The sequence below is a fragment of the Talpa occidentalis genome, unplaced genomic scaffold, assembly GCF_014898055.3.
Source record: "Talpa occidentalis isolate TD23 unplaced genomic scaffold, MPIMG_talOcc4v2.1 talOcc4.15, whole genome shotgun sequence".
Classification (NCBI taxonomy): Eukaryota; Metazoa; Chordata; class Mammalia; order Eulipotyphla; family Talpidae; genus Talpa; species Talpa occidentalis.
The window spans coordinates 7645171-7668878 of record NW_023601543.1 but is presented as its reverse complement, the minus strand read 5'-3'; the positions used below and the strand labels follow the sequence as shown (position 1 = coordinate 7668878).

Genomic DNA, 23708 nt, shown 5'->3' with positions numbered 1-23708 from the left:
ATATCAAATTCACATGTTGAAGCCCCATCCCCAGTACTCAGAATGTGACTGTATTTGGCCGTAGAGTTGGATCCGCCAAGGAGCTACCCACATGGCGCCGCAGACCTCTCCTGCCTTGCCCGCTGCTCCCCTCAGCAGTGTATTTCAGCCAATCTGCCTGTTCTGTTCCCCGCACTGTCTCTGGTAGGTCCTCTCACCGTGAACACCTCTGGCCTGTACCTCAGTTCTTGTATGCATAAATGAATCTTTTTTAAAAAAGTGGAGCCTTTATAAGGAGTTGACTGTATTAAAATAAGGCCATTCGTAATGGTGGACCTTAATCCAATGTGCTTAGTGATTTTTTCTAAAGAGTTATTTATGCATAACGGATGACAAGAGCACAATAAAGAAGCATAATGAAGAGACTGGAAGAGGAAGAAATCAGAGGTTGGGTTGGTAAGTCGAGGCTACTGCATCAGGGCCGATGTTGGGGGAGGGGTTGATGTGGAGGGCCCCGGAGGGAGGACGCACGCGAGGGCACCACGGCTGGGGGGCGAGAGTGCGTATGGGGCGACGTGAGGTCAACGTGGGTGTCACGCGGAGCGGCGCCAGATATCCACGCAGAAGCGGTCTCCTGAGAAGCTGCTGTTGGCAGGCTTGGGGTCTCCACGTCCTCCCTCTGTGATCCGCGACGAGGTAGGCGACGCTCTCCAGCCTGGCGGGCTAAAGACAAAGGGGGAAGGGCCAGTTTATTGACGATAAATGCCTTAATGGGGAGCATGTGTGTCAGCAAAAGTAGATTAAGAGTCCTCTCAGGCCCTCTCCTCACGTTGGCCTTCAAACATGGCTTCTTCTGCTCCTGCCCCGCCCCCCCCCCGCTCCCGCCCCCCCCGCTCCCGCCCCCCCCCGCTCCCGCCCCCCCCCCGCTCCCGCCCCCCCCCCTCCCCCCCCCCCCGCTCCCGCCCCCCCCCGCTCCCGCCCCCCCCCGCTCCCGCCCCCTTTCCGCTGCCGCCCCCTTCCCGCTGCCGCCCCTTCCGCTGCCGCCCCCTTCCCGCTGCCGCCCCCACACCCCCGCCACGCCCCCACACCCCCGCCTCGCCCCCATACCCCCGCCCCGCCCCCGCCCCGCTCCACCCGCCCCCCGCCCCCACCCCCCACCCCCCACCCCCCACAGCCCCCTCACCTCCCCGTCCCCCCAGCCCCCCCACTCTCCCCCCACACACGCAGGCCTTTGTTCGGACCTGCAGCCTTTGGTTCTTTGGGAGCCACACATCCAGACTGTTGAGGTAGCACCCACTGCAGAGACAGACCACGCGGCAGAACCAGGTGTAATGCGTTCTCCCGTGAACGTCGAGAAACCCTGTCACCAAGACCCTTTTAGGAAAAATACTAAAGAAACTTTCCTTTCTTGTGCGCCGTGTTCCCAGCTTGAAGAAGGAGGGCGCCTCCCGCCGTCGCTATGGCAGTGCCCACGAGCATTTATCAGATCAGCTCCGCGCAGTTCGCTGCCCTGGAGGAGGTGCCGACTTTCCAGACGGAAGCGGTAGCCCCTCCGACCATGCCGCAGGGCATCCTGCTGCTCTCGCCGGACAGGCTGTGGAGTGCCCAGCAGCTGTCGGAAGAAGCCATCCGCAAGCGAGAGCTGAGGCTCAGGAAGAACAGAGAGGCGGCGCGCGAGTGTCGCAGGAAAAAGAAAGAATATATCAAGTGTCTGGAGAATCGCGTGGCGGTGCTCGAAATACAAAACAAGACCCTCCTGGAGGAGCTTAACTCCCTCAGAGATCTTCGCTGCCATAAAGCAGAGTGACTGTTTTTGACTTAAACCTTGTTTTCTGCCACTCTAGTCAAGGCAGGAGACGCAGCCGTTTTATCGATTGCCTAGAAAATTGTTCCACGTGAGTCTTGCGACCCTTTCGAGTTCCGTTTCATGTAGTGTCTGCACTGGAATTGGGAACGTTGTCCCAAGATTTGCGATGCAGCCACGGTCGCTTTTACATGCCTGTTCCCTCTGGCAATCAATAGCGTGTTTTGTCTTGTTTGCTCTTTTGTGTCTACTTTTTTGTTCAGATACACTGCTAGAGAATGTCCGAGTCGAAAGATACTATGTCCTATGTCTGGTGAGTGGTGTTGCACGGCTCAAAGTTCAGAACAGGAAGCTTAGGAGGAACCTGAAACTGTGCGCGATATTTGTTCTCCTAAAACAGATGAGTAGAAATATTTAACTTTGAACAGATGACAGCAAGTACCATTACTTTTGAGGGCGATACATTGTAGAACCAGCCAAAATTGTTGTTTTTCAGACTTTGTATCATTCATTGTACCCTCTCATCTCTAACATTCCTAAAATGCTTCACTGTATGAGATCATTCTTAGCTGTAACTTCATGTTTTTAAGAAATAAACTAAAAAATGTATGTCACTGGATCTTCAAATAGCGTTTGTAAGACTTGTTCCAGCGCCACTTATTCCCAATTCCCAATCTCTGTGTATCTTATAGTATCTTAGGCAATAACACGTTTTGCAGATCTTTTAAAAACCATAATAAAAACGAAATTTAAAATGGCAATAGTAAGGTCTTACTTACCAGTAGGAATCCATTTACTTAATTGTAAAAGGACTGAACTCACCAATCAAGAAGAGTAAGATGGCCAGAGAATACATAAGAATGATCTGATGATACACTGTCTACACTTTAGAATTAAATACACACGTTGGCTGAGAGTGAAGGGCGTGGAGAAGAACGTTATGCAGATGGTAACCATAACAATGCATACGTGGCTGTACTTATACCAAATAGACTCTAAATCTGTCTAGAGACAAAGAAGGTCATCGTATAATGATAAAAGGGCCTGTCAACTCAGCAGGAAGTTGTAACAAGTACATATACACCCAATAGCTGAACACTTGACTATATGAAGCAAATGTTGACAGGTCTGAAGGCAGAAATTGATAGCAACAAATAATAGTAAAGGTCTTCAATACTCTGCTTACAATAATGGACAGGAACTCCAGACAGAAAGCCAATAAAGGAACAACCGACTTGAACAACACTGTAAACCAAACGGACCTAACCTACAGAACACTCTGTCTGTGGCACAATACGCATTCTTCTCAAGTGGACACACAGATTTTCCATAATAGATCATATGTTAGGCCACAGAACATTTTTTTTTAAAGATTTATTTAATTAATTATTTATGCAAGCACTGGGTACAGTCAGAAGCGCGGGAGGTTGAGAGAATTCACCAGAGGCAGAGAGGGGAGCAGAGCAGGCAGAAGGACCGAAGTACACTGCTGAGGGGAGCAGCGGGCGGCAGGAGAGGTCTGCGCGCCGTGTGGGACCCTCCTCCGGTGGCCGGGGAGCAGCCGGGGATCGAACCGTCGCCACAGAGGCTGCGGGCAGCTTCGCAACCCAGTGTTCAACCGCTGCGCCACCGGGGAAGACCACACAGAACAAATCTTAACAAACTTAAGAAAATTAAAATCATTCCAGGTATCTATTCTAACTACAATGGAATGAAACTCGATATTAGTCACGGCAGGGAAATTGGTGGTTACCAGGAGCTGGATAGAGGGAAATTGGGGAGACTGGCTTAGGGTACAAATTTCAGTTATGCAGGATGGAGCAATTCTGGAGATAATGTGCAACGATGTGACTATGATAAAGCATTATTGTATGCTTGGGATTTTCTAAGAAGGTAGATCTTAAGTACTCTTGCACACACATGTGGACACACACACGGATAAGTGAAAAAAGATTGCTTTACAACATTAAATATCTGATACATAGACTTAAAATTCAGCATAACTAATAAAATTTGTTCCAATTTCTAAAAAAATGAAAAAAAAAACTAGCAATCTGAGGTGATGCACTTGGCTTTGCCCCAGGTGATTATTTTCTGGTATCCCAAAAGCCCATTTTTTATTTTTTGCAATGGCATTAAGTTCAAAATCTTTTCTCTTTAGAATCATATGAACATTATCAGAATGTCTAAAATAACATTTCGTATTGTGATGAAGCGTTCAATGCCAGCTAGAACAGCAAACGTTTCACTCTCTCACTCTGAAATTGTTCACGAGTTTTACTTTCTCCTTATTTGTCCTTATAATTTAAAGCTATTGCTGCAGCTCGCTTTTGTACAACAAAAAAGTTATGGCTTAAATTAGTTTATTGAGCTCACACGTCTGTGGTTTGGTAATTTGGGTTGGGTGCAGCTCACCAGTTTTTTTTTTTTTTTTTTGCTGGTCTTGGCTGGGATCACTCATGCTTCTGCAACTGTAGGGAATGCGTTGGCTAGATGTTGTCTCAGATAACAAGAGTGACTGGCTCTCATAATGCAGCAGACCAGGCTGAACTGACTTACGTGACAGCCAGGGGTTGTAGGAATGGCAAAAGAGCAAGCCTTGATGTGCAAGTTCCTTCCAAGCCTCTGTGCTATAGGTTTGCTAATAGGTCCAAGCAAGCCAGATGGCCAACCCAGGTGCCAGGAGTGGAGATGCAGAATCCGATTCTTGATGAGAGGATCTGCCATATCATATTGCAAGGGCAAGAATGCAGAAAGAAGAATAAAGTGGGGCCATTTTTTACAGTCTACCACAGTCCTCATTACATTCCCTACCCCTTCCTCCCTCACTCCACTTCAGCCGAACAGAAAGTTTCCTCAGAAATGGCAGGCGTGTTCTCCTCTCAGGACCTTTGCCAAACTGATACCTTTGCCTGGAATACTTTTCCATTATGTGGCTATGTCGCTATTCTTTGACTCCTAAGGGCTGACAATTTAACCTGAGTTCAGCTGGGAAATTCTTCTGGTCTTATCTGGGATCATGTGTCTGTGATAACCTGGCAGGTCAGCTGGTTGTCAGAAAGGTTTTGACTGCAAAGGTCAGTGACTACCCTGCAATACTTCTGATCCACCAGTAGACTAGCCTGGGCTTGTTCACATAGTAGAGGATTGGGTCTAAGTGCTCAGAGCTCATAAAAGCACACAGGAACTCTGGAGACTTCCACCCCATTCCATTGGTCAACACAAGTCATGAGGCCAATTCAGACTCAAGGATGGTGAAACACCGCTCTGCAATGGAAGTTCAAACTCACATTGCAAAGGGGCAGGGGTACAGGGAGGGTTGTGATCGTGGCCGCTCTTGCAACTAGCACACCCTAGTGTGCCCCTTTTCAACTTTTGGCTTCAAGACAATAGTCCTCAGCTTGGCAAAGTGTAGTTTCTGTTACTCTTTTATGCTGTCTCATATATTGTTTTACCATTTGGAACTTCTACTAGACAGCCATCCACTCACCTGTATCTATTCTCTACACTTCGCAACTTTTCTTAACTTTCCTCTCTCCACTCCTCCCCCAAACATTCTGAAAGCACACTTTACTGTGCTCTTCTAAACATCTAATTTAATATTCTGCTATGCTCCTTGTGCTATTTAGACCTTCTTTTGAATATTTTTTCTGTCAAGTATACTTACAGTGTTCACAAACTTTTCCTTATAATTGTACTTTTTTTCTCCACACAGTAGCTTATTCTGTTCTTTTATGGAAAAATGCCCTCTTGAATCTTTAGCTTCTGGAGGTTCTCCTAGATTATATTTCTTTTTTCCAAATATTGTTAGGAGTTGGCGCCTCAACTCCATCCGGGGTTCCCAAAAACTAAACGGAGCCAGAGATGCAAAAGCAAAAAGGCTTTATTGCTAGCTTAAGCTAGGGTCCGACTCTGCCTGGTGTACTGACTCAGCAGCCTCATCAGGTTGAGAGAAGGACCCCTTCAAGGGTGACAGGCTGTTTTTTATACCTTGTTGACAGCAGAAAAAGGGGACCTTTCATATCAGAAAAAGGGGACCTTTCACAACAGGGACCAAGTTCAATCTGATTGTGTATTTTTCTTTGGCAACCTTTAAGTTTTGTTTACCCTTGCCTTGTGATTCTTGTGGTTTTACCCTGAAACAAAACTTGGACTCAGCTGTACTCTTCAAAATGGTCGTCTTCCTTAAAATGGCTGCTGTCTTGCTATGTTTAGTCCTTCAATATCTTACAATATGAATGTATCATGGCTGAAGAGCTAATGTGAATTTATCCATAAATGTTAATATTCATAAATGGGAAATTATTGCAATGAAACCTTGATAGATTTGGATTTGCTCCAGAGAAATACCTTGGAATTAACCAAATTTATGTGTACTCCAAACATATAAACTATAGTTACAGGAACTATAGTTACACCAGTGCACATTCTTTCTCCTCCCCCCCACACACACACATGCACACACATACACACAGATTCTAAACTTGGAAGAGTATTAGGTATTAGTTGGGGGTCTACAAGACTCCTGACTCCAAGACTAACTCACTGATCTGAACCATCATTTCTTTGCCTTTGTGGAGATATTTGAATGTACAATCTCTAAGAGATCTATTTCTAACACACTGAATCTGAGATTTTTGTAATGTACCAGAATTTTCTGGAAATTCTTTGAAAAAGTAACAGGATTTTGGTTGCTGACTGACAACGGTTTTTTACTCTAGCAGTGTCTAACGGAACTCACAGGAGGGGATGCATGATTTTGTACAGTTCACATGCTTGGGCAAGCCTTAATCACTGCTTCCAGGAAGTCAATAATGTGCTAAACTAAATAGGACTTTCATCCAAACAGATAGACATGGTTTGTAATGGAATCTTTATACTATAAAGACTCCAACTGATGAGTTTGCACATTTCATGTTTACAAATGTTAACTCACAAATTTTTATTGTGGATAAGTATAAAAGTAAGTGTGCATTTGAAAAGTGATAGATTTTCTTTTTAGGAACTACCCCTGAATCACTGCTTTGGTTTTTATTTATTTTTTATTTTTTAAAAGATTTATTTATGCATACGAGAACTGGGGTACAGGCCAGAGGTGTGTGTGTGGGGGGGGTGAGAGAATTCACCAGAGACAGAGTGGGGAACAGAATAGGCAGATTGACTGAATACACTGCTGAGGGGAGCAGCGGGTGAAAAAGGAGAAGTCTGCTGCGCCATGTGGGTAGCTCCCTGGCCTGGGATTGAACTCATGCTGAAGTGGCTGCGGACAGCTTCATAGGTTTCATCTTAACCCCTTGCGCCACCAGGGAGGCCCTGCTTTGGTTTTTAGCAAATTCCTTTGTCCTCAACGCCTTGAGTCTTGTAAGAGTTCCCTGGTTATTGGAAATATAGCGCACAGATTCACAATCCTGCCTTTAAGAAGTGGCTTTTTTAAAACTCTAAAACCAAGCTCTTCACTTATTTTTATTTTTTTTAATTGACAAAGGAATTAAGAAGCAATTTCTGGTTTTATACTCCATTGCCTCTGAGCTGGCTTTCATGTTTAATTCTTGTGCTATATACATTATTAATAATTTAATATTTGAAGTCTAATAAAGCTGAAAAAGATGCAGACATTCTGATATGGGAAATCAAAATTGCAATTAAACTATCTTCGGAGTTACTCATTAGGGAGAGATCCTTGAAGTGTTCCTGTAAGGAATAAAATTGCCTGAGGGGCAACAGGTTCCGTTTATTTGACTACAAAGCTGTTGTTTTGAATATGTAATTGATATAGACTAAATATTTTCCCCTCCCCCATTCATATGTTGTCTTTCAGTGAGATGCCATTAGTGGGGGAGGCCTTTGGGAGGTGATTAGGTCAAGAGAGGGGGCCTCTGTGAATGGGGTTAGTGGTGGATAAAAGAGACCCCAGATTGCCGTTTGAGGACGCATGAAGAGACTGCAGTGGAGCTGGGAACCGGAAGGCAGCCTTCTCACACTCCGCCTGCTGGTGACTGAGTGACTGGCCTCGCGCTTCCCAGGCTATGGAACCATGAGCCACTGGTCTGTGGTATTTGGTTCAAGACAGCAGTGACTTAATGTAGAGGAGAGAGACAGAGAGAGGCGCAATGTCGACGACCCTGCGAGCCACAGCCTCACATATAACATGATTCGAGCATGCCAAGCTCTTGATTTACTTTGATTTTCAGTGTAAATACCATTTCACGTGTATGATTTTTTTCCCAGAGCATATATAAGCTCCTCACAAGATAATTATCCTATCCCTTACTTTTCTACAGTTTGTGTGAAGCCATCTGGCTTTTAGGAAAGAAAGTCCCACATTAGCGCCTATTTTCACTAACTAAAGAAATCTGAAGAAACCCAGAGAGCACGTCCGCCTTCACGACAGGAGGCGAGGAGCAGAAAGCGCGCGTCAGGGTGGGCTTGGCGGCAGCCGCTCTCCAGGCGGCACAGCCCGGGCAGCGAGCGCCCCGCGGGCCTCCGGCCCTGCAGCAGCGCCCCTCCGCAGGCCCGCGTGAGTCCCCGCCTTCCCGCTTGCGCGCCGTGTTGGGGCGTGTGGCTTTAGGCCTTCCGTGGGCTCTGGGGTGCTCCGGTGGGTTCTCCTGGGGGTCTGGGCACGCTCCCATTTTTTTCATGGAATGATGGTAGCTGACGCTTCCCTTTACACCTTTCAGCTGCGAAGGGCTTCATAGCTCCACTTCGTCGTTGTCGGGGAACCTGTATTTGAAACTTAACCTCAGGAAAAGGTGAATGACAGAGCAGTGACTGTTTCTCTCGGCCACAACGAATGTAGTTACACTGTGCAAGTCACAGACGGACCATAGTGCTCAGTTTCCGCGTTTGTACCTTGAGTAGGTTAGTCTAAAGGCCTTTAAGGGATGCTCAGAATATGGTCCCAGATCCGCTGCTGGGCAGTGTTTTCACCGCAGGGGTTGTAAATGAACCCAACAGTATGAGTGTTTCCTTGGTTATCGCAGGCAGATGGCATACAGTTCCGGAGACTTCACTTTGTGTGTGACTGGGAGAACCTACTTTCTTGCTTAACAAATACTCATACAGCGCTTACGACACTGCTCTAAACAATTTATAAATACTGTTTAAATGGGTTTGACCTTCATAACAACATTGTAGATGGAGGATAGTTTTGTTGTCCCATTTTATGGATAACATGGTGAGGTCCAGAGACGTTAGGTAATTTGCCCAAGGCCACCCAGCCGGTAAGCGGTAGAGCTGGGATTCAACCCTGGGCAATATGGCTCCAGCATTCACGCTTTGACTAAGGAGTGATTGAAGGTTTCGAAAGCTTGATATTCGGATGCCAAAGTCAGTATGTGGCTGCAGCTTATTGAAAACTCAAACTCGGGATTGAAAGGCTCCCACCGGCATGCTGGCACACAGCTGCTGCTGTAGGTCTCTCAGTTTTGAAGGAAGGGCGTTTTAAGAAGCAACCCCGGCCTCCCCTGGTGGCGCAGCGGTTGAGTGCTGGGCTGCGAGGCTGGCCGCAGCCTCTGCAGCTTCCGTTCGTTCCCCGGCCGCCGGCAGGGGTCCCACCAAAAAAAAAGAGCAGCAGCCCCTTTTTATTTTCTTTTTAAAGATTTATTTATGTATACAAGTACTGGGGTACAGGCCAGAGGTTTGGGGGGTGAGAGTGGGGAACAGAACAGGCAGATTGACTGAAATACACTGCAGAGGGGAGCAGCAGGCGAGTCAGGAGAGGTCTGCTGTGCCATGTGGGTAACTCCCTGGCTGGGGATTGAACTCGTGCTGCAGTGGCTGCAGAAAACTTCTTAGGTTGCATCTCAACCCCTTGCGCCACCAGGGAGGCCCAGCAGTCCTTTAAAAAAAAATTATATATTTTACATTTTTTTTAATGTCTCAAGACATTGCTATCATTTTTTTAAAGATTTATTTATGCATACAAGAACTGGGGTATAGGAAAGAGGTGTGGGAGGGTGAGAGGATTCACCAGAGACAGAGTGGGGTGCAGAACAGGCAGACAGACCAAAACCACTGCTGAGGGAAGCAGAGGGTGTGACAGGACAGGTCTGCTGCACCATGTAGGTATCTCCCTGGCCAGCGGGGGATCGAACCGATTCTGCAGAGGCTGCAGATATCTTCACAGCACTGCGCTCAACTGCTTGCGCCACCAGGGAGGCCCTCCTTTTTTTTTTTTTTTTTTTTTTTTTGCAATGTTTGCTTTCTTTTCTTTTCTCAGTTGCAGTCCCCATAGAATTTCCACCACCAATTCACCCGTGTGCCATCACCATAGTCCCTTGGCTCCTCTCCTCCCCCTCCTCAAGACCTCCCCCTCCCCTGCAGAATGTCTCTGATTTATAGTTCTCTGTTTATTCTTGTTTTTTTTTAAATTGTTATTGTTTTTTCCCTGATCCTTTATTTGGTTCCCCTATATTCCTCCTATAAGTGAAGGCATCCAATATTTTCCTTTTTTCCTTCTGACTTATTTCACTGAGCATAATCCCTTCTAGGTCCATCCATGATGCTGTGAATGGCATTAGTTTATCGTCTTTGATTGCTGAGTAATATTCCATTGTATATATATATACTGCATCTTCTTGATCCAGTCATCTATTTTTGGGCATTTGGGTTGTTTCCAAGTCTTATCTATTATAAATTGTGCTGCAATAAGCATAGGGGTGCAGGTATCCTTTTGAATAAAAGTTTTTGTGTCCTTTGGGTAGATCCCTAAGAGTGGAATTGCCGGGTAATATGGTAGCTCCATTTTCAGTAGTCTGAGGAACCTCCACACAGCTTTCTACAGTGGTTGGACCAGTTTGCATTCCAACCAGCAGTGTAGGAGAGTTCCTTTTTCACCACATTCTCACCAGCGTTTGTTGTTAGTTTTTTTTTAATATGTGCCATTCTTACTGGTGTAAGGTGGTATCTCACTGTGGTTTTGATTTGAATTTCCCTCATTATGAGGGATGTTGAACATTTTTTTCATGTATCTGTTGGCCATTTAACAGCACCCTTTTTAAAGTTGTCTTGATTGCTTGGTGATTTCTGTGCCATTTTCTTGCACCTTAATCTTGCTGTTGGTGTGTCCTGACGAATATTTTCATCTGTAGTGTGCCTTCCTTCATCCTCAGCTTCCCTATTGTACCTCTTTTCCCTCACCCGCCACCAGAGAAGGCCCACTGGTGAATCTATGGGTCTCCACGACCTCTCTCTCAGTTGCCAAAGACTGTTAACGCTTTGAGATAATTCCCTTCCTCTCGGGACTCAGTTTGGTGCTCTTCCTCTCTTTCCTTCCTATACTGGCAATGCGAGGAATATGGGGGACATATTTCTTCTTTCAGTTACAACTTATTCCTTGGGTTACTTGTGGACAGTTCTAGAAAGACCTTGCACGGTGGAAGATGGACTGAGGAAGTAAATTATTACACACTGCTGTATTTTTACTTCTGAAAAACAGCACAGGTTGCTATTTGAAAATCTAGGCTATAATTTTAATGACAGGAAAAGAAGTATGGTTCAGTCTATGCTTTTGCTTTTTCTAACCATTACTAAGGTCTCGTCCACATCTCTTACCTTTAACAATCAAATCTGTATTCCTGATGAAGCTGCTTGTCTTAGGGAGATGTGGCAAGTACAGAAATGAAACTTGGGCATATCAGTCAGTCTCAAATTAGAACAATTTCCATGACAACTTATTCGGGCTTCTTTATTAAGACATTTGCATGGTTCATATACAGAACGAACATTCTGTTGTTCGGCATCCAGTATATTAGTGTGTATGTGTGAGATGTCATATGTTTCAGTTTTGGTATCACATGCTGATATTTTCAGATATAGCAAAATAATCTATTACTGGACTATAAAATTACTCATAAGGAAATTAAGTCCTTTGTCTTATCATTAACAAATATATACATATATGTACCTATAATATACATATATTAATTTGCTTATAGTGTCTCCATTGGTAGCATCATCAAAAACAACACATATAAATTAAGCCTTAACTAGTCATTACTGAGGTCTGCCGTTTGGGCCTGGGAGGGCCAAGGAAGTTCCTTCCAGTTGGGTAAAGAAGATATGTATATGAAGCAGGACTTGCAAACACCGGCGGACCAAACCAGTGATGCAAGCGTTAGCAATAGAGGAGTTCAGAGAAATGAGTGGTTGTTGGGAATGGGGTACTTGAGAATGGCTACAAAGACGATTTAATTCTTGACTTCGATGCTAATTTTTTCCTGCTTGTCCTGCTTTAGGGTAGATGTTCTCAGAGTGGGGTCCCAGGATTAACATTGGGAATAAGGGTCCTTCTGTTAGGACCTGAATGAATTCCATTTGTAAATCTTCCTTTCAGTTGTTGTGGACAAATGGCATCAAATTCTAGAACGGTCATCATACGTATAACTAGAGGCAGCCTATGCTAAGTTTCTAAGTGAGATATTAAAGCTTACCAAGACTTGATATTCATAAACAAAGGTGAGCACATTGCCGATATGTCCTGATGACTTAAATCCAGGATTTTTCCAAGAATCCTGATGGGTAAAGTTTAGCAACATTGTAAAAGTTCCCATTGTGCACGCTCACACCTAGATGCTGGAGTACCCCCAGTTTTCAGAAAGTACACCTGATCAGCAGATCATTTTCATTTTCATTATTTCCTAAGTTGTTTTCTTTTTAATTTTAAAATGCTGTTGGTTTAGCTCCAATGGGTTTATTATCAATTTAATTTGTTGTGTGTCTTTATCAATCTCAGAGTGGGCTAAAGGTACATGATCATATTAATAGTGTATGTCCTTGCACTGTGACCTGACTCCATGCCGTGACCTGACTGCCTACCGTGGGTGTGATTTCTCAAAGGAGCTTTGCAAGGCTGGAAATCAGCTGTATTCTACATGTGCTTTATGAAATCCTGGGAGGAAGTTGGTCAACCCTTCACACTCCCTTGGATCCTCTGTGTAAGTCAGCCCATGTCTACGGGTTAGAAATTGATTGTTCCAACACTATACTAGTTAGAGCAAGCTTCTAAGCAGATTCACCACCATGTTGGAAAGTGTTGGACAGCTGTGTTGCCTCAAGGGTTTCTGGGTTAGAATTGTTGGCATCTTCCTAGACTGGACTCCAGAATTGCGTGGGCAGGTGAGAGAAGATTCCTGCTGCAAGTCTTTTGTCATGCTGAAGGCTTGGCAGTAAGACTCACATATTTTTTTAAAGATTTATTTATTTATACAAGACCTGGGGTACAGGCCAGAGGCACAGGAGGGTGAGAGAATTCACCAGAGACAGAGTGGGGAGCAGAACAGGCACACGGACAGAAGACACTGCTGAGGGGAGCAGCGGGTGAGACAGGAGAGGTCTGCCACGCCATGTGGGTTTCTCCCTGGCCAGGGATCGAACTGGCACTGCAGAGGCTGTGGACACCTTCATAGACGGGTGCTCAACCCACTGCACCACGGCAGGGGGCCCAAGACTCACATATTTTTTACAGTTATGTATCCCAGCACAAAAACTACTTAGGTGACTTCGCAAGGAGTGTCCATCCTTAGCGAGGTTCGGTTACAATTGTTCACTTGGCTGCTTGCCCTTATCTCCAAGGTGTTCAGAATAACACCCTCCCTCCAAATCTTTCTGTTGAACCATCTAGTAAGAATCATCTTCCAGAAATGTCAAAAATTAGTTTTTAATGAATATTCTGATTTTCTTTAAGAATGGTGCAATAAAGTACATTTGTTATTTAGAGCCACCTTCCAAAGGGATGTTATGTTTAGACATTAAATGTCAGAACTGAAGGAGTTCAGTGGTTGAGACTGTGCTGTGTTTCACTCTGCAAATTTTCTTAATTTCATTGATGAAAAATTAGGCAAAATTATGGAAGGGCTGACATTTGAATATTAATTTTTCTTTAAAAATAAATAATGCATTAGCTACCCTCCCTACAGGGAAGCATGTAATTGAAATACTAAATTCATTTCTTCGAGGCAGAAATACTAAGAGGTAATGGCGTCCTGTGACTCCTTGGCTGCTTTTTGTAATCTCTGGGAGACTGGCTGGGTTGACGTAACAGTGGTGCAATTTTGTGAGGAATGATCATCCGCCTTCTGTTATTCCTTTGTCAAAAGCTGTTCATTTCCACGTTATGTTTCAGAAATTTCCATGTCTAGTTAATGGCTGACTGAGGTCTCTTTTGAAGCTTTGTATACATATTGGAGATTAAAAATATTAATATTATACTTTGCTTTGTAAAACAATGCAATCATCTAATGAAACAGCACTTCAAAAATTGGGGGGGGAAGGGAGTGTTATCTAAGGATAACTTAGGACAGGAACAGGCAACACAAAGTAAGAGTCATGGTTTGTTGGTGATGTCAATGCTGTATCTACAACATAACTCTTCTCATTGTTTGCTTTGCACAGTAATGTAACTGCTCTTGTAGGGTCCTTACCTGTGATCGCACTGCTTTGTAATTCCTTACATATCTACTTCCTTTCCTGCCATTCACAGTTTTCAAGGGCCTGGTCCATGTCTCATTCACTTCTCTATTCCCTGCAGTGTGACACTCAGTGCCAGACCCAACATGGTGGTTCTCTAAATGCTCACTGTCTGTTCTGTACAGGAAAATAGAACTGGATTACTTGGTTTTATTCAGTTGTCAGAATTTTCAACCCACATGTTCCACCCTAAGATTGAAGTATTAAAAAAAAAAATCTCCCTTCGTTTCCCCCATGCCTATTTTCTTTCCCTAGTAGACACGCACCCTTGACTTAAGCTGAAATTCCACCCTATTCTAAACAGGGAAAGGTGTATGATTGTACATAACATTTGTCAATTTTTTAATTTCTCTGTATATTGGGTTGACATTTGAGGGAAGACATGGTTGATATTTAGATCTTCTAGATTCCCCCATGTGAAAGAAGAGCGAACCATCCAGTTGTCAACTCACCTAATCCCTCTGCTCCTTCTGGTCCTCGGAGCCCAAGGTTGCTAGTTTATCAAACCTTCTGCCAGAGCATGTAAAATGATTTTCTGCCCTAATCCCGTTCTCTTACTTTCTGAAGCAAACATCTGTTATGCCTTATACAAAGTTTTTCTATATTTTATAATGCAAGTATATGTGATAGGGTGGAAATGGGAGATATTTTATGTGTCCTAAGAGTATAAAAGGTTTCCAAATATCTGTTTTTGGCAATTTGATAACTGACAGAGGCTGCCTGACATATAGACCAGTGTGAAGCTCTTTTCCTCAAATGCTTTCTTTGCTATTCTTCTAGCATCATTGCCAGACTCCCCTGGGGATCATCCTCATGGTCTTCTTGAGTATCAAATAGTGCAATTGACAATTCAGGACAGATGCTGACTAGAAAACACATGTACTAGAACTTAGATATCAAAATGAGAATATGCATTTCTTCCTCAAGAGCCTCCCATGGCTCACAAAGTTTCCAGATTTTTCTGTATGAATCCCAGCATTCTTTATTTCACAAGATGTTAGTATGATTTTAAGTTTTAGGTGTTCTTTGGTATACTTTGGTAGGTTATTCTGGGGGTCTGAGAATGTTCCAATATTTTTCATATAATGAATGGCAATTTCTTCTCTTTAAATCATTTTTCTTATGAAAGATTTCATAGCAATATTCTACTTCCTGATAGTGGGAGATACCTGCACAGTACAAATAGGAAAAAAATATATATGTTTAAAGTGTCTCAACTGCTTTGCACTAAGGATGCAAAAGAAGCCTTATATTATGTTATACCTTTTTGATGTTATTCTGGCTAAAATTTAAAACTCAGATGGCTACGTGGTAATATAGACTGACCACACTGAAAAAGAATTCTTTAAATAGGGTAATTTTTAAAGAAGGTATGGAAGCTGCAAATGGCAACCAGTGGCATGATTTGTGACTAAGATGACCCTGAATTATCTTAAAAAGTTACTTATTTGGAGCAGGGCTCCAGGAAATATAATTTGAGATCATTTAAATGTCAGTAAATTAAGGGACCCAGATGATTAATTACAATGTACAGATGGATATTAAGAATTGTAGACATGAAAGGCAAGAACATTATTCTCATTATGATTAAAAATTGCTACTCAGTAATTTCTAGTGTACATATTAAAAGCTATACCTTTTATTATACATTTCTGAAAACTCCATAGTAGATGGGGAAGTATAGAGGAAGGGAGAAGATGTTTGGATATCTTTAAGACGTACACTTTCCTTTGCCTTTAAAGTCAAGTTCACTGAAAACTAACTGGAGGAAGTTATTGCAAAATTCTTGATACTTGGAGCTACGGCTTGTGTTCCCATGTGCCCTTGCGGCCCCATTAAATTAACATATAAAACTTTCACCGGATGCTTACTATAATCTGGACAACGAAGGTAGAGGGAGAAAGAATCCACAGAAGAATAAGGAGTGATTCTTTTGAGGGTTTCTCAGTCTAGGGCAGGTGTTCCGGAAACAGCCTAAGAATCACCTAGAAAGCTTTAGAAAATGCACATTTTCAGCACTCATCTGCTGAGCTGCTGATTCTGATCCACATTCTGAAAAAACGATGTTCTGGAGGGAGCAGCAGACAGGCACGAAGAAATGTGCTGAAGGTTGAGTCACAAACCCAATGGGAGTGTCAAGGATGGGGACATAGTTTGTGCCCGCTGAAATCCAAAGAAATCTGCAAAAGGGAATGGGTTGAACTGGTCAGTGAGGGATGGGCAGGCCTTCCACAGGGAGAGGTGATGTGGGGGAGAATCCAAGAGGAGGTGGGGGAGACAATCTAGGTAGAGAGTTAGTAAGCATGGAGGGAGTGAATGAACATGTGTAGGGTAAATGAAAATTATCAGGATTTTCCACCCTCCCACCATTAGCATTAATGATAGATCCCTGTGGCCCTACATGCATACCTGATGGTGGGCACCTGGAGTAGGGGTGTGGGCATGTGTAAATGGGGCAACCTGGGCTGAGAGGCTGGGCTTACATAATGAGAGGAGTGGTAGAAGCAGCAGCAATAGCAGAAAAGCAGAGAGAAGAGCCCATGAGAGAAAGCTAGAGAGCCCAGGAAGAGTGAAGATTCACTGCAGTGGTGGTGGGGGGGGGTTGGGGGGTTGGGGAGAGTGTGGTTGGGAGGCCTAGTGTGGTTGGGAGGCCCAGCCCCCCTGCCTGCTGTGTACCGAGGTGCCTTACTACAAATGGTATAAAAAGCTCAATAAAAGCCTGAAGACTCTCCTTTACCCGTCTGCCCGGATCATAGAGATCCTGCTCTGTGCCTTGCTGGCACTACAACATGCTTGGGGAATGTCAAATAATCTGATATACCTGGATTGTAAAATGTCTGGGGTTGTGCTAGGAGAGACGATACAGAAAAGAGGATTCAGAATAGACCTTGGACTTCTATGAAGGATTCTGATTTCATTTTTAAGGGAACTGTGCCCCTTCAGTCTTGTAAGGACGATGGATCATGGCATCTTAGCTTGGCTTTCACTAGCAGCTCATTAACTTCTCACAACAACACTTTAAGACAGGTGGTGCTATCTCGGTTCCACAGTGGCAAAAACAGGCTCAGAGAAGTGAAGTCCCTTGCCTAAGGTCTTGCAGCTGGTACCTGGCAGAGTCAGAATTCAAACTCACTTCCCACCTAGCCAACAGGTGGATCTTTGGTAGTAGGGGTGACAGGAAATGTGGCAGCACCCACTCCCATGTGCATTAATCAAGTAACTCTTACTACAGGAAGAGGTGCTCATGCACAGTATCAGCTGATACCCCGTTTTCTAAATCCTTGTTCATTCTTGGTTTATTTTTTGATTTGGGTGCAGCCCCTTTTCAATTAGCATTCTAAGAAGGTGTGATATTGTGCATTGTAACAAATGTGTATTTGATCTTCCTCCCATTTCTGGCATAGAGCTGCTGAAATCCCTCAGAATTCCTGATGAGAGCTGCAAAGGTGTTTTTTGTTATGTTAATGAGGCTACTTTATAAAGCCTCCAGGTAACCTAAGGATGGGGCCTGGTTGCCAGGGCAACCAACCCAGTGAAGAGTGGAACTTTTAATTCCTACCTCCCACCTCTGGGAGGGCAGAGGGGCCGAAGATTCCATCACCAATGACCAGTGATTTAATCAACCATGGCAGTGTAATGAAGCCTACATAAACCCCCAAAAGTCTGGGATTCCAAGAGCTTTCAGGTTGGTGACCCAGAATGCATCCTAATGTTACCGTGTTGGACCCCAAACTCCACCAAGACAGAAATTCCTTTGTTGGGAACCTCACCTTCTTGATTCCTAGCCTCTCATAGCCTTTGTTACAAGTCAGTAATCTCGTAAATGAATGATTGGCTGAGTTCTGTGAGCTGCTCTAGCAGATTAATGGAACCCAAGAAGAGTATTGCTGGAACCCCTCATCTATATTGGTTAGTCACAAGCACAGGTAACAGACAACCTGGACATGTGATTTGCACAAGTCTTGTGGGAGTGAGCCCGTAACCTGTGTGCTCTGGTGCTATCTCTGATGCTATCTCTTTTGCTTTTGAAAGAAAATCACACTGGTTGCTGCATGGACAGTAAGTGAGTGAGAAAGACCACATAGGGTGTCTTAGCAGTATTAGAGGCAGAATTGACTTAAATTGTCGGACACATAACTGGAGTCAGTGAATTGCTTGGTGATATGGAGAAAACCTGTCCACTACCTGGGCACGTTCTTTGGCCCACGGTAGCCCTGCAATAGCTCTGTTTCAAGATCTTAGGGGCCATTGGAATAACCTGACATTTCCCTGTCTTAAGGCAACCACTGAAAGGGAGTCAATAATGTGATATGACCCTATTTTTGCTTTTGAAAGAAAATCACACTGGTTGCTGCATGGACAGTAAGTGAGTGAGAAAGACCACATAGGGTGTCTTAGCAGTAGGGGAAGCGAGAGATGAAGATGAATTAGGTTGATGCTGATGGGGAAGCAGAACCTGTTTTAGCAATTTGATAGGCAGGACCAGTACGGCATGGTGATGGGCTGAATAAAGGCAGTAAGACGTCTAGGTGTCCGGTGTGGGTAACTGGATGAAAATTGACAACAATCACTCATATAAGAAACAAGAGAAGAGCAGTTTGTTTTAAATCTTATTTGTTTTGTTCTGTTTTGGTTTTGTCAAGGAAGGGGAGAGCAATGAATCTAGTCTGAATTGAAGATACAAATGGGGCACACAAGAGGAAATGGCCAGCAGTTACCGGGAAACACATTTCTAGATCATTCTTTAGTTTCCAACCTTGGGTACAGAATCCAGAACTTCCCACAGCAACATAACTACATTTGGGATTTCAATACTTTCTGCCATGGTCATATTTCAAGAAAGAAAATTGTGCACTGTGTCCAAAAATAAATGTCAGCTTTGGAACCTTGGACATTCTGCTCCACATGGTTGGTGATGGTGTGTAAACACTGCCACTTCAGCCAGAGATTGAGGGTTGTATTCCCAATTTGGGGAATGATCTATATTTATTTGATCCAATATCCAGAAGACCACAGCTTACATGACTTAATTTAGTCTTGAATTTTGTGCCTTGTTACTCTGTTTAACGATGCTAAGCTATTTAGACGAAGTAGGTAAATAATAAATCTTAAAGCCGGGATGGCCTGTTTATAGTCGATTGGCTTCTACCTTCAGGAGATGGGAAATTAATGACCTCTCTCTCATCTGTGACAGCATATTTTACTCAGTTCTTTTCCAGTGGTTGTGAATAATTCTTGTACATTTTGCAATTAGCCAGGACTTCCTGAAGAAGACTTAACTTAGGGAATCCCTGCTCTTCAAACCACGGTTTTTGGTGTATGTGCTTTATGTTGACAATGGCTTGAGTGACATCTTGCTCTATCTCTCACTTTATGGCCCCAGGCTCTAGCAGCTTTATTCCTATTCAGAATAAGCAGTCAGCTCTGTTCCTGGCAGTCTTCATTCTTTCTTGTTTTATTTGTTTTGTGCAGCATATCTTAGGATATTTACAAGGAGGCACCCCTAAAAATAGCTTGTCTCTAAAGTGAACTTTTATAATACTATGCTAATTATTTTGATTTTTATTCAGCTGTGGGAAGCCATTCATCTGTTCTATTCAAACTATTTTTTCTGATTACTGAAAATGAGAATATAATTATTATTTATTAACTACTACCAGTACTTTTTCTGGGATACAAAGTATAGCTATTTCTATACAATACAACTTTTGACTAATTAATTAGAATGTATGCCCATATTGTCAAAAATGTTTATCCCTATATTTGGAAGGAGGACAAGAACACTTTTAGACTTCTTAGCATGTAAATTCTTTGCAGGCCTGCTTCTGTAGCTAGTCTGGGACTTCAAGCATCGTGAGAGTAAATTGCTCACTGATAATAGATGATGAATAACTCTAAGTATTCAGTGTCTGGAAACTAGGCAAAAAATCAGGGTGATTGAAATTATGTAGGAGAAGAAGGGGGTGCTGTAACATGGTGAGACAGAGAAGAGTACAGTGGGAGTTTGGGAGTATCTCCTGGGTCGTCCTGTGCTTCTACAGTGTCCAGAAGTAAAGCATAATGGTCCATTAACGGAACTATAGAAGTAGGGGAATTGAGAGCTCAGCTCTCCCAGGAAGGAAAATTGAATCATACTGACCAGGTAGACATCCAAAAGAGCAAATGGCTGCCGACCAGGGATAATGTTAGGTACCAGGAAAAAATGGTGTTTATAAAGACATATGAAATAAACATTTTATGCATAGTTAATGTAAGCAATATTGAGCACAAAGTGTTTAAATAGTAATATCGCAGACTAGCTTGCCTTGCTGGTGGTGAACAATATTTCATTGTGTTACCTGGCAAATATCAGAGCAGTTCACAAAAGGAAAATCTTTCAAATTTGGATTCCAAAGAGAAGGAGATTCAGCAAATTGGATATAAAGTTATATCTAATCCCTGCCCCCCAACTCTTGTCACTATGTTCAGAATCATTGGCGTGTTGAGGAAAGAATACAGTCATCTAAAAGTCCATGGTGTAGACTGCTCAAGTTAATGAAATATAGTTTTTTCTTCCCCTTTACTCCCCACCCTCTATTCTTCTCCTGAGGTCTTTTGTTCTTGCTCCCATGGTCTATAATACGATCAGCATGTGTATTGAATCTTTCTTATCATATGCCAACAGCAGACATCACTAATCCAGTTATGGGTCCTTTCCCACTGATGAGGCCGGCTATGTCCTCAGCACAGTGCTCTGGATAGCTACTATCAACTGTTACTCATTTTTTCATATTCTGCCAATGAAAGTACATGAGAGAGACTTGTGTCTGTATGTTTAAAAGCTAGTAGGCCAGAAAATACGTGCAAGAGTGAGGGCGGTAGAGCAGAGAGCAAAACAGGCCATTAACTAAATGAGGATGGTGTTTTTCTTCTCATTCACCCAGTACTGGGAAGCGCTGCTTAATAATCACTCAGTGTTAAATCAATAGGTTATTTTCCTGTTTGATAACAGTGACCAATTAGGAAGTACTAGGAAGTACAATTATATGGCCACTCATCACCCAGAGAAAAGGTAGGGTGCTTCCAGGTATAAAATACAACATACTACACTATGCTTGGAAAGTACTTCAATTGTACTGTGGGCTTACAAATACAAATAATTAATAATAAAAACTAAGCTATTAAGAGTGCCAGAGCCAGAAAAAGACAAAATCAACAATTTCCTACAATGTTCACTCTGAATAAACTTTATTTTACCATTATTGAGCTATAACCACCAGGCCATTAACCATCGACAAAATATAATCCAGACGCTTCAGACCCAGTTGAGTTTTCTAGCTCTGCTAGACTCACTACCTGCACACCCTCTCAAAGCATAGTGAGGAGAGAGAGCTCTTTAGACTGCCTGCCTCTGATTGCAATCTAGTGCTGACTCGATTTCTACACTATATAAATTCAGTGGGCACTTTTATCTCAGCAGTGTTGCAAAGGATGACTTAACTTCAGAATTGTTCAGTCAGAAAACCAATACCGATTCAAACTACACAGTAGACAAATAAAATGCTTTTGGAATTCTGGCTTCATCGTGGCCCTATGAGTTAAGTAATTAAACAGTTTCATATTATACTTTCTTTTTCTAACCTAAAATGATAATGCTCAATTTGTTCACCCTTCTCTTTGGACTATCCTTTGTTCTGAGACATGTTATGGTTGTTTCTGAAAGGTAAATTTATCCTTAAAATCTAAAAAAAGTATGTCCCCAGTGCTTGAAAACATTGGTATTGAAGAGCCCTTCAGATACTTCACCAATAGTTGCTTTCCTGAGACGGGTATAGCTTCCTGATGAAAGAAATGTGTAATGTTTATTCGTTTTTTCCATCTTCTTGCTCATGTGACAGATGCACACTGGTACCTACTCTTCAGGTAGATTCCATCCAGATGCTGAGTAAACCAAAAGAGGTATGCCTTCATGTGGCTCAGAGCCGAGTGAGGGGAGGCAGCCAAGAGGCAATAAATGTAATACATAATATAGAGCACATCAGAAGGTGATAAGTGCCGTAAACAAAATGAAAGTTTAAGGGATCGGGAGCTACGGAGGTCAGGGGTGGAAAGTTGTACTGAAACGGTGACTTGAGCGAAGATTTAAGGTAGTGACAGAGTATCCCTTCTGGATGTCTGGGGCATCTGCTGGAGGCGGAGGGCAAGTATGAAGAACATGCCTGATACCTCAAAGGAACCACCGAATCCATCAGGGTGAAATGGATTGAATAAAGTGGGGGGTAAAAGGAGAGGAAGACAGAGTAGTGAGGAGGGCTAGATTATGTAGAGGCATGTTGGCCACTGGGCTTTTATTCTGAATAATTGGGGAGCTGTTGCGGGCTTTTGAGCAGAGATGTCACACGACCTGGTATGTATTTAAAGCAATGAGGCTGAGAGTTCCGCTTCCGGTATGTCCGAGCCGTGCCCTCTGCACCTGGTCCTCCGTAGCAAGTTTAAACCCAGGGAAAAACGGAAGGCAAGGGGCAGTGAACAAAAGCGGGCCAGAGAGGTTGAGGGGTTGTTATCAGAAGGAAGCCATGGCCTGGGGTGAGAGTCTCCCTTTCAGATTTCAGCCTGACAACAGGCTGAAGTCAGCGCCATAAAGTGGCTAAAATTCTCATCAAAGACCAGTCATCTTTGCGGCCTAAGGAGCTGCTGGGCAGCGTCTGGGGCGAGCGTAGTTGCTGCACGTCTGGTTGTCCACGAATCACGCAGGGCCGGCGGCTGCACAGCATCGCAGCATAAGGTTGAAAAAACCAAAGCCAGATCTGAACTGTAGCCCAAGAGACAGACTTAGAGGAGAATCGAGGACAACACCCTTTTATGGGCGAGAGGGACCGCCTTGCCAAAAACTTAGGTTAGCATTGACGCCGAAATCTAAAGGGTGAGGAGGAGCAAGCCGTGTGCAGGCGGGAGGGACTAGCAGGGGGAGGAGCAGAATTCCCAGCTTGGGAACATCCTGGACAAAATCGCAAAGGCAGGAAAGAAGGTGGTGATTTGCAGGAAATGAAAGGAGGCCACATATGGAATAAAGAAAAAGGGGGGCCTGCCGACTTCGAGGACAACAGTAAATGCTCTAAGTATTTGTTAGAGACTATGTCTCTGAAGAGATGAAGAAAAAGCGCCGGGAGGCAACGGCTGATGTCCACGAAACGTCAGCACTGACGCACATGTGGCGCACTAATGCTTTGGCTTCTCCCAACACATTGGTAAGAATCATCTTAGCTGATCCTCACGATAGCCTAGGAAGGCAGATAGAATTGTTGTTACTCTGGAAATACATTTACAGGCCCGAGCTGCTTCTGCCACAGGAAAAGCACAACTTAGGAAACTTGCACGCCCCTCTTGCTGCTCCTCCTGACTGGAATCGGCACAGCCACTCAGCCACTGCCCCGTGCCGAGCCCGCGCTGCGCTGGGCTTTCTACTTAGCTCCTCGTTTCT

General features: G+C 43.7%; 1 protein-coding gene across 1 annotated transcript; it reads left to right on the top strand.

Annotated features, from left to right (window-relative positions):
* The first annotated feature begins 588 nt into the window (after positions 1 to 588).
* LOC119246504 (cAMP-responsive element modulator-like) lies at positions 589 to 2192 on the top strand. The gene is made up of 2 exons (XM_037512872.2): positions 589 to 675; positions 1407 to 2192. Exon 2 carries the CDS (start codon positions 1439 to 1441, stop codon positions 1784 to 1786), a length of 348 nt encoding a protein of 115 aa, XP_037368769.1. The 5' UTR covers positions 589 to 675; positions 1407 to 1438; the 3' UTR covers positions 1787 to 2192.
* Positions 2193 to 23708: the final 21516 nt, after the last annotated feature.

Coding starts and splice junctions, on each gene's coding strand:
- LOC119246504 (XM_037512872.2), top strand. CDS start 1,439: ATGGCAGTGCCCACGAGCATTTATCAGATCAGCTCCGCGCAGTTCGCT.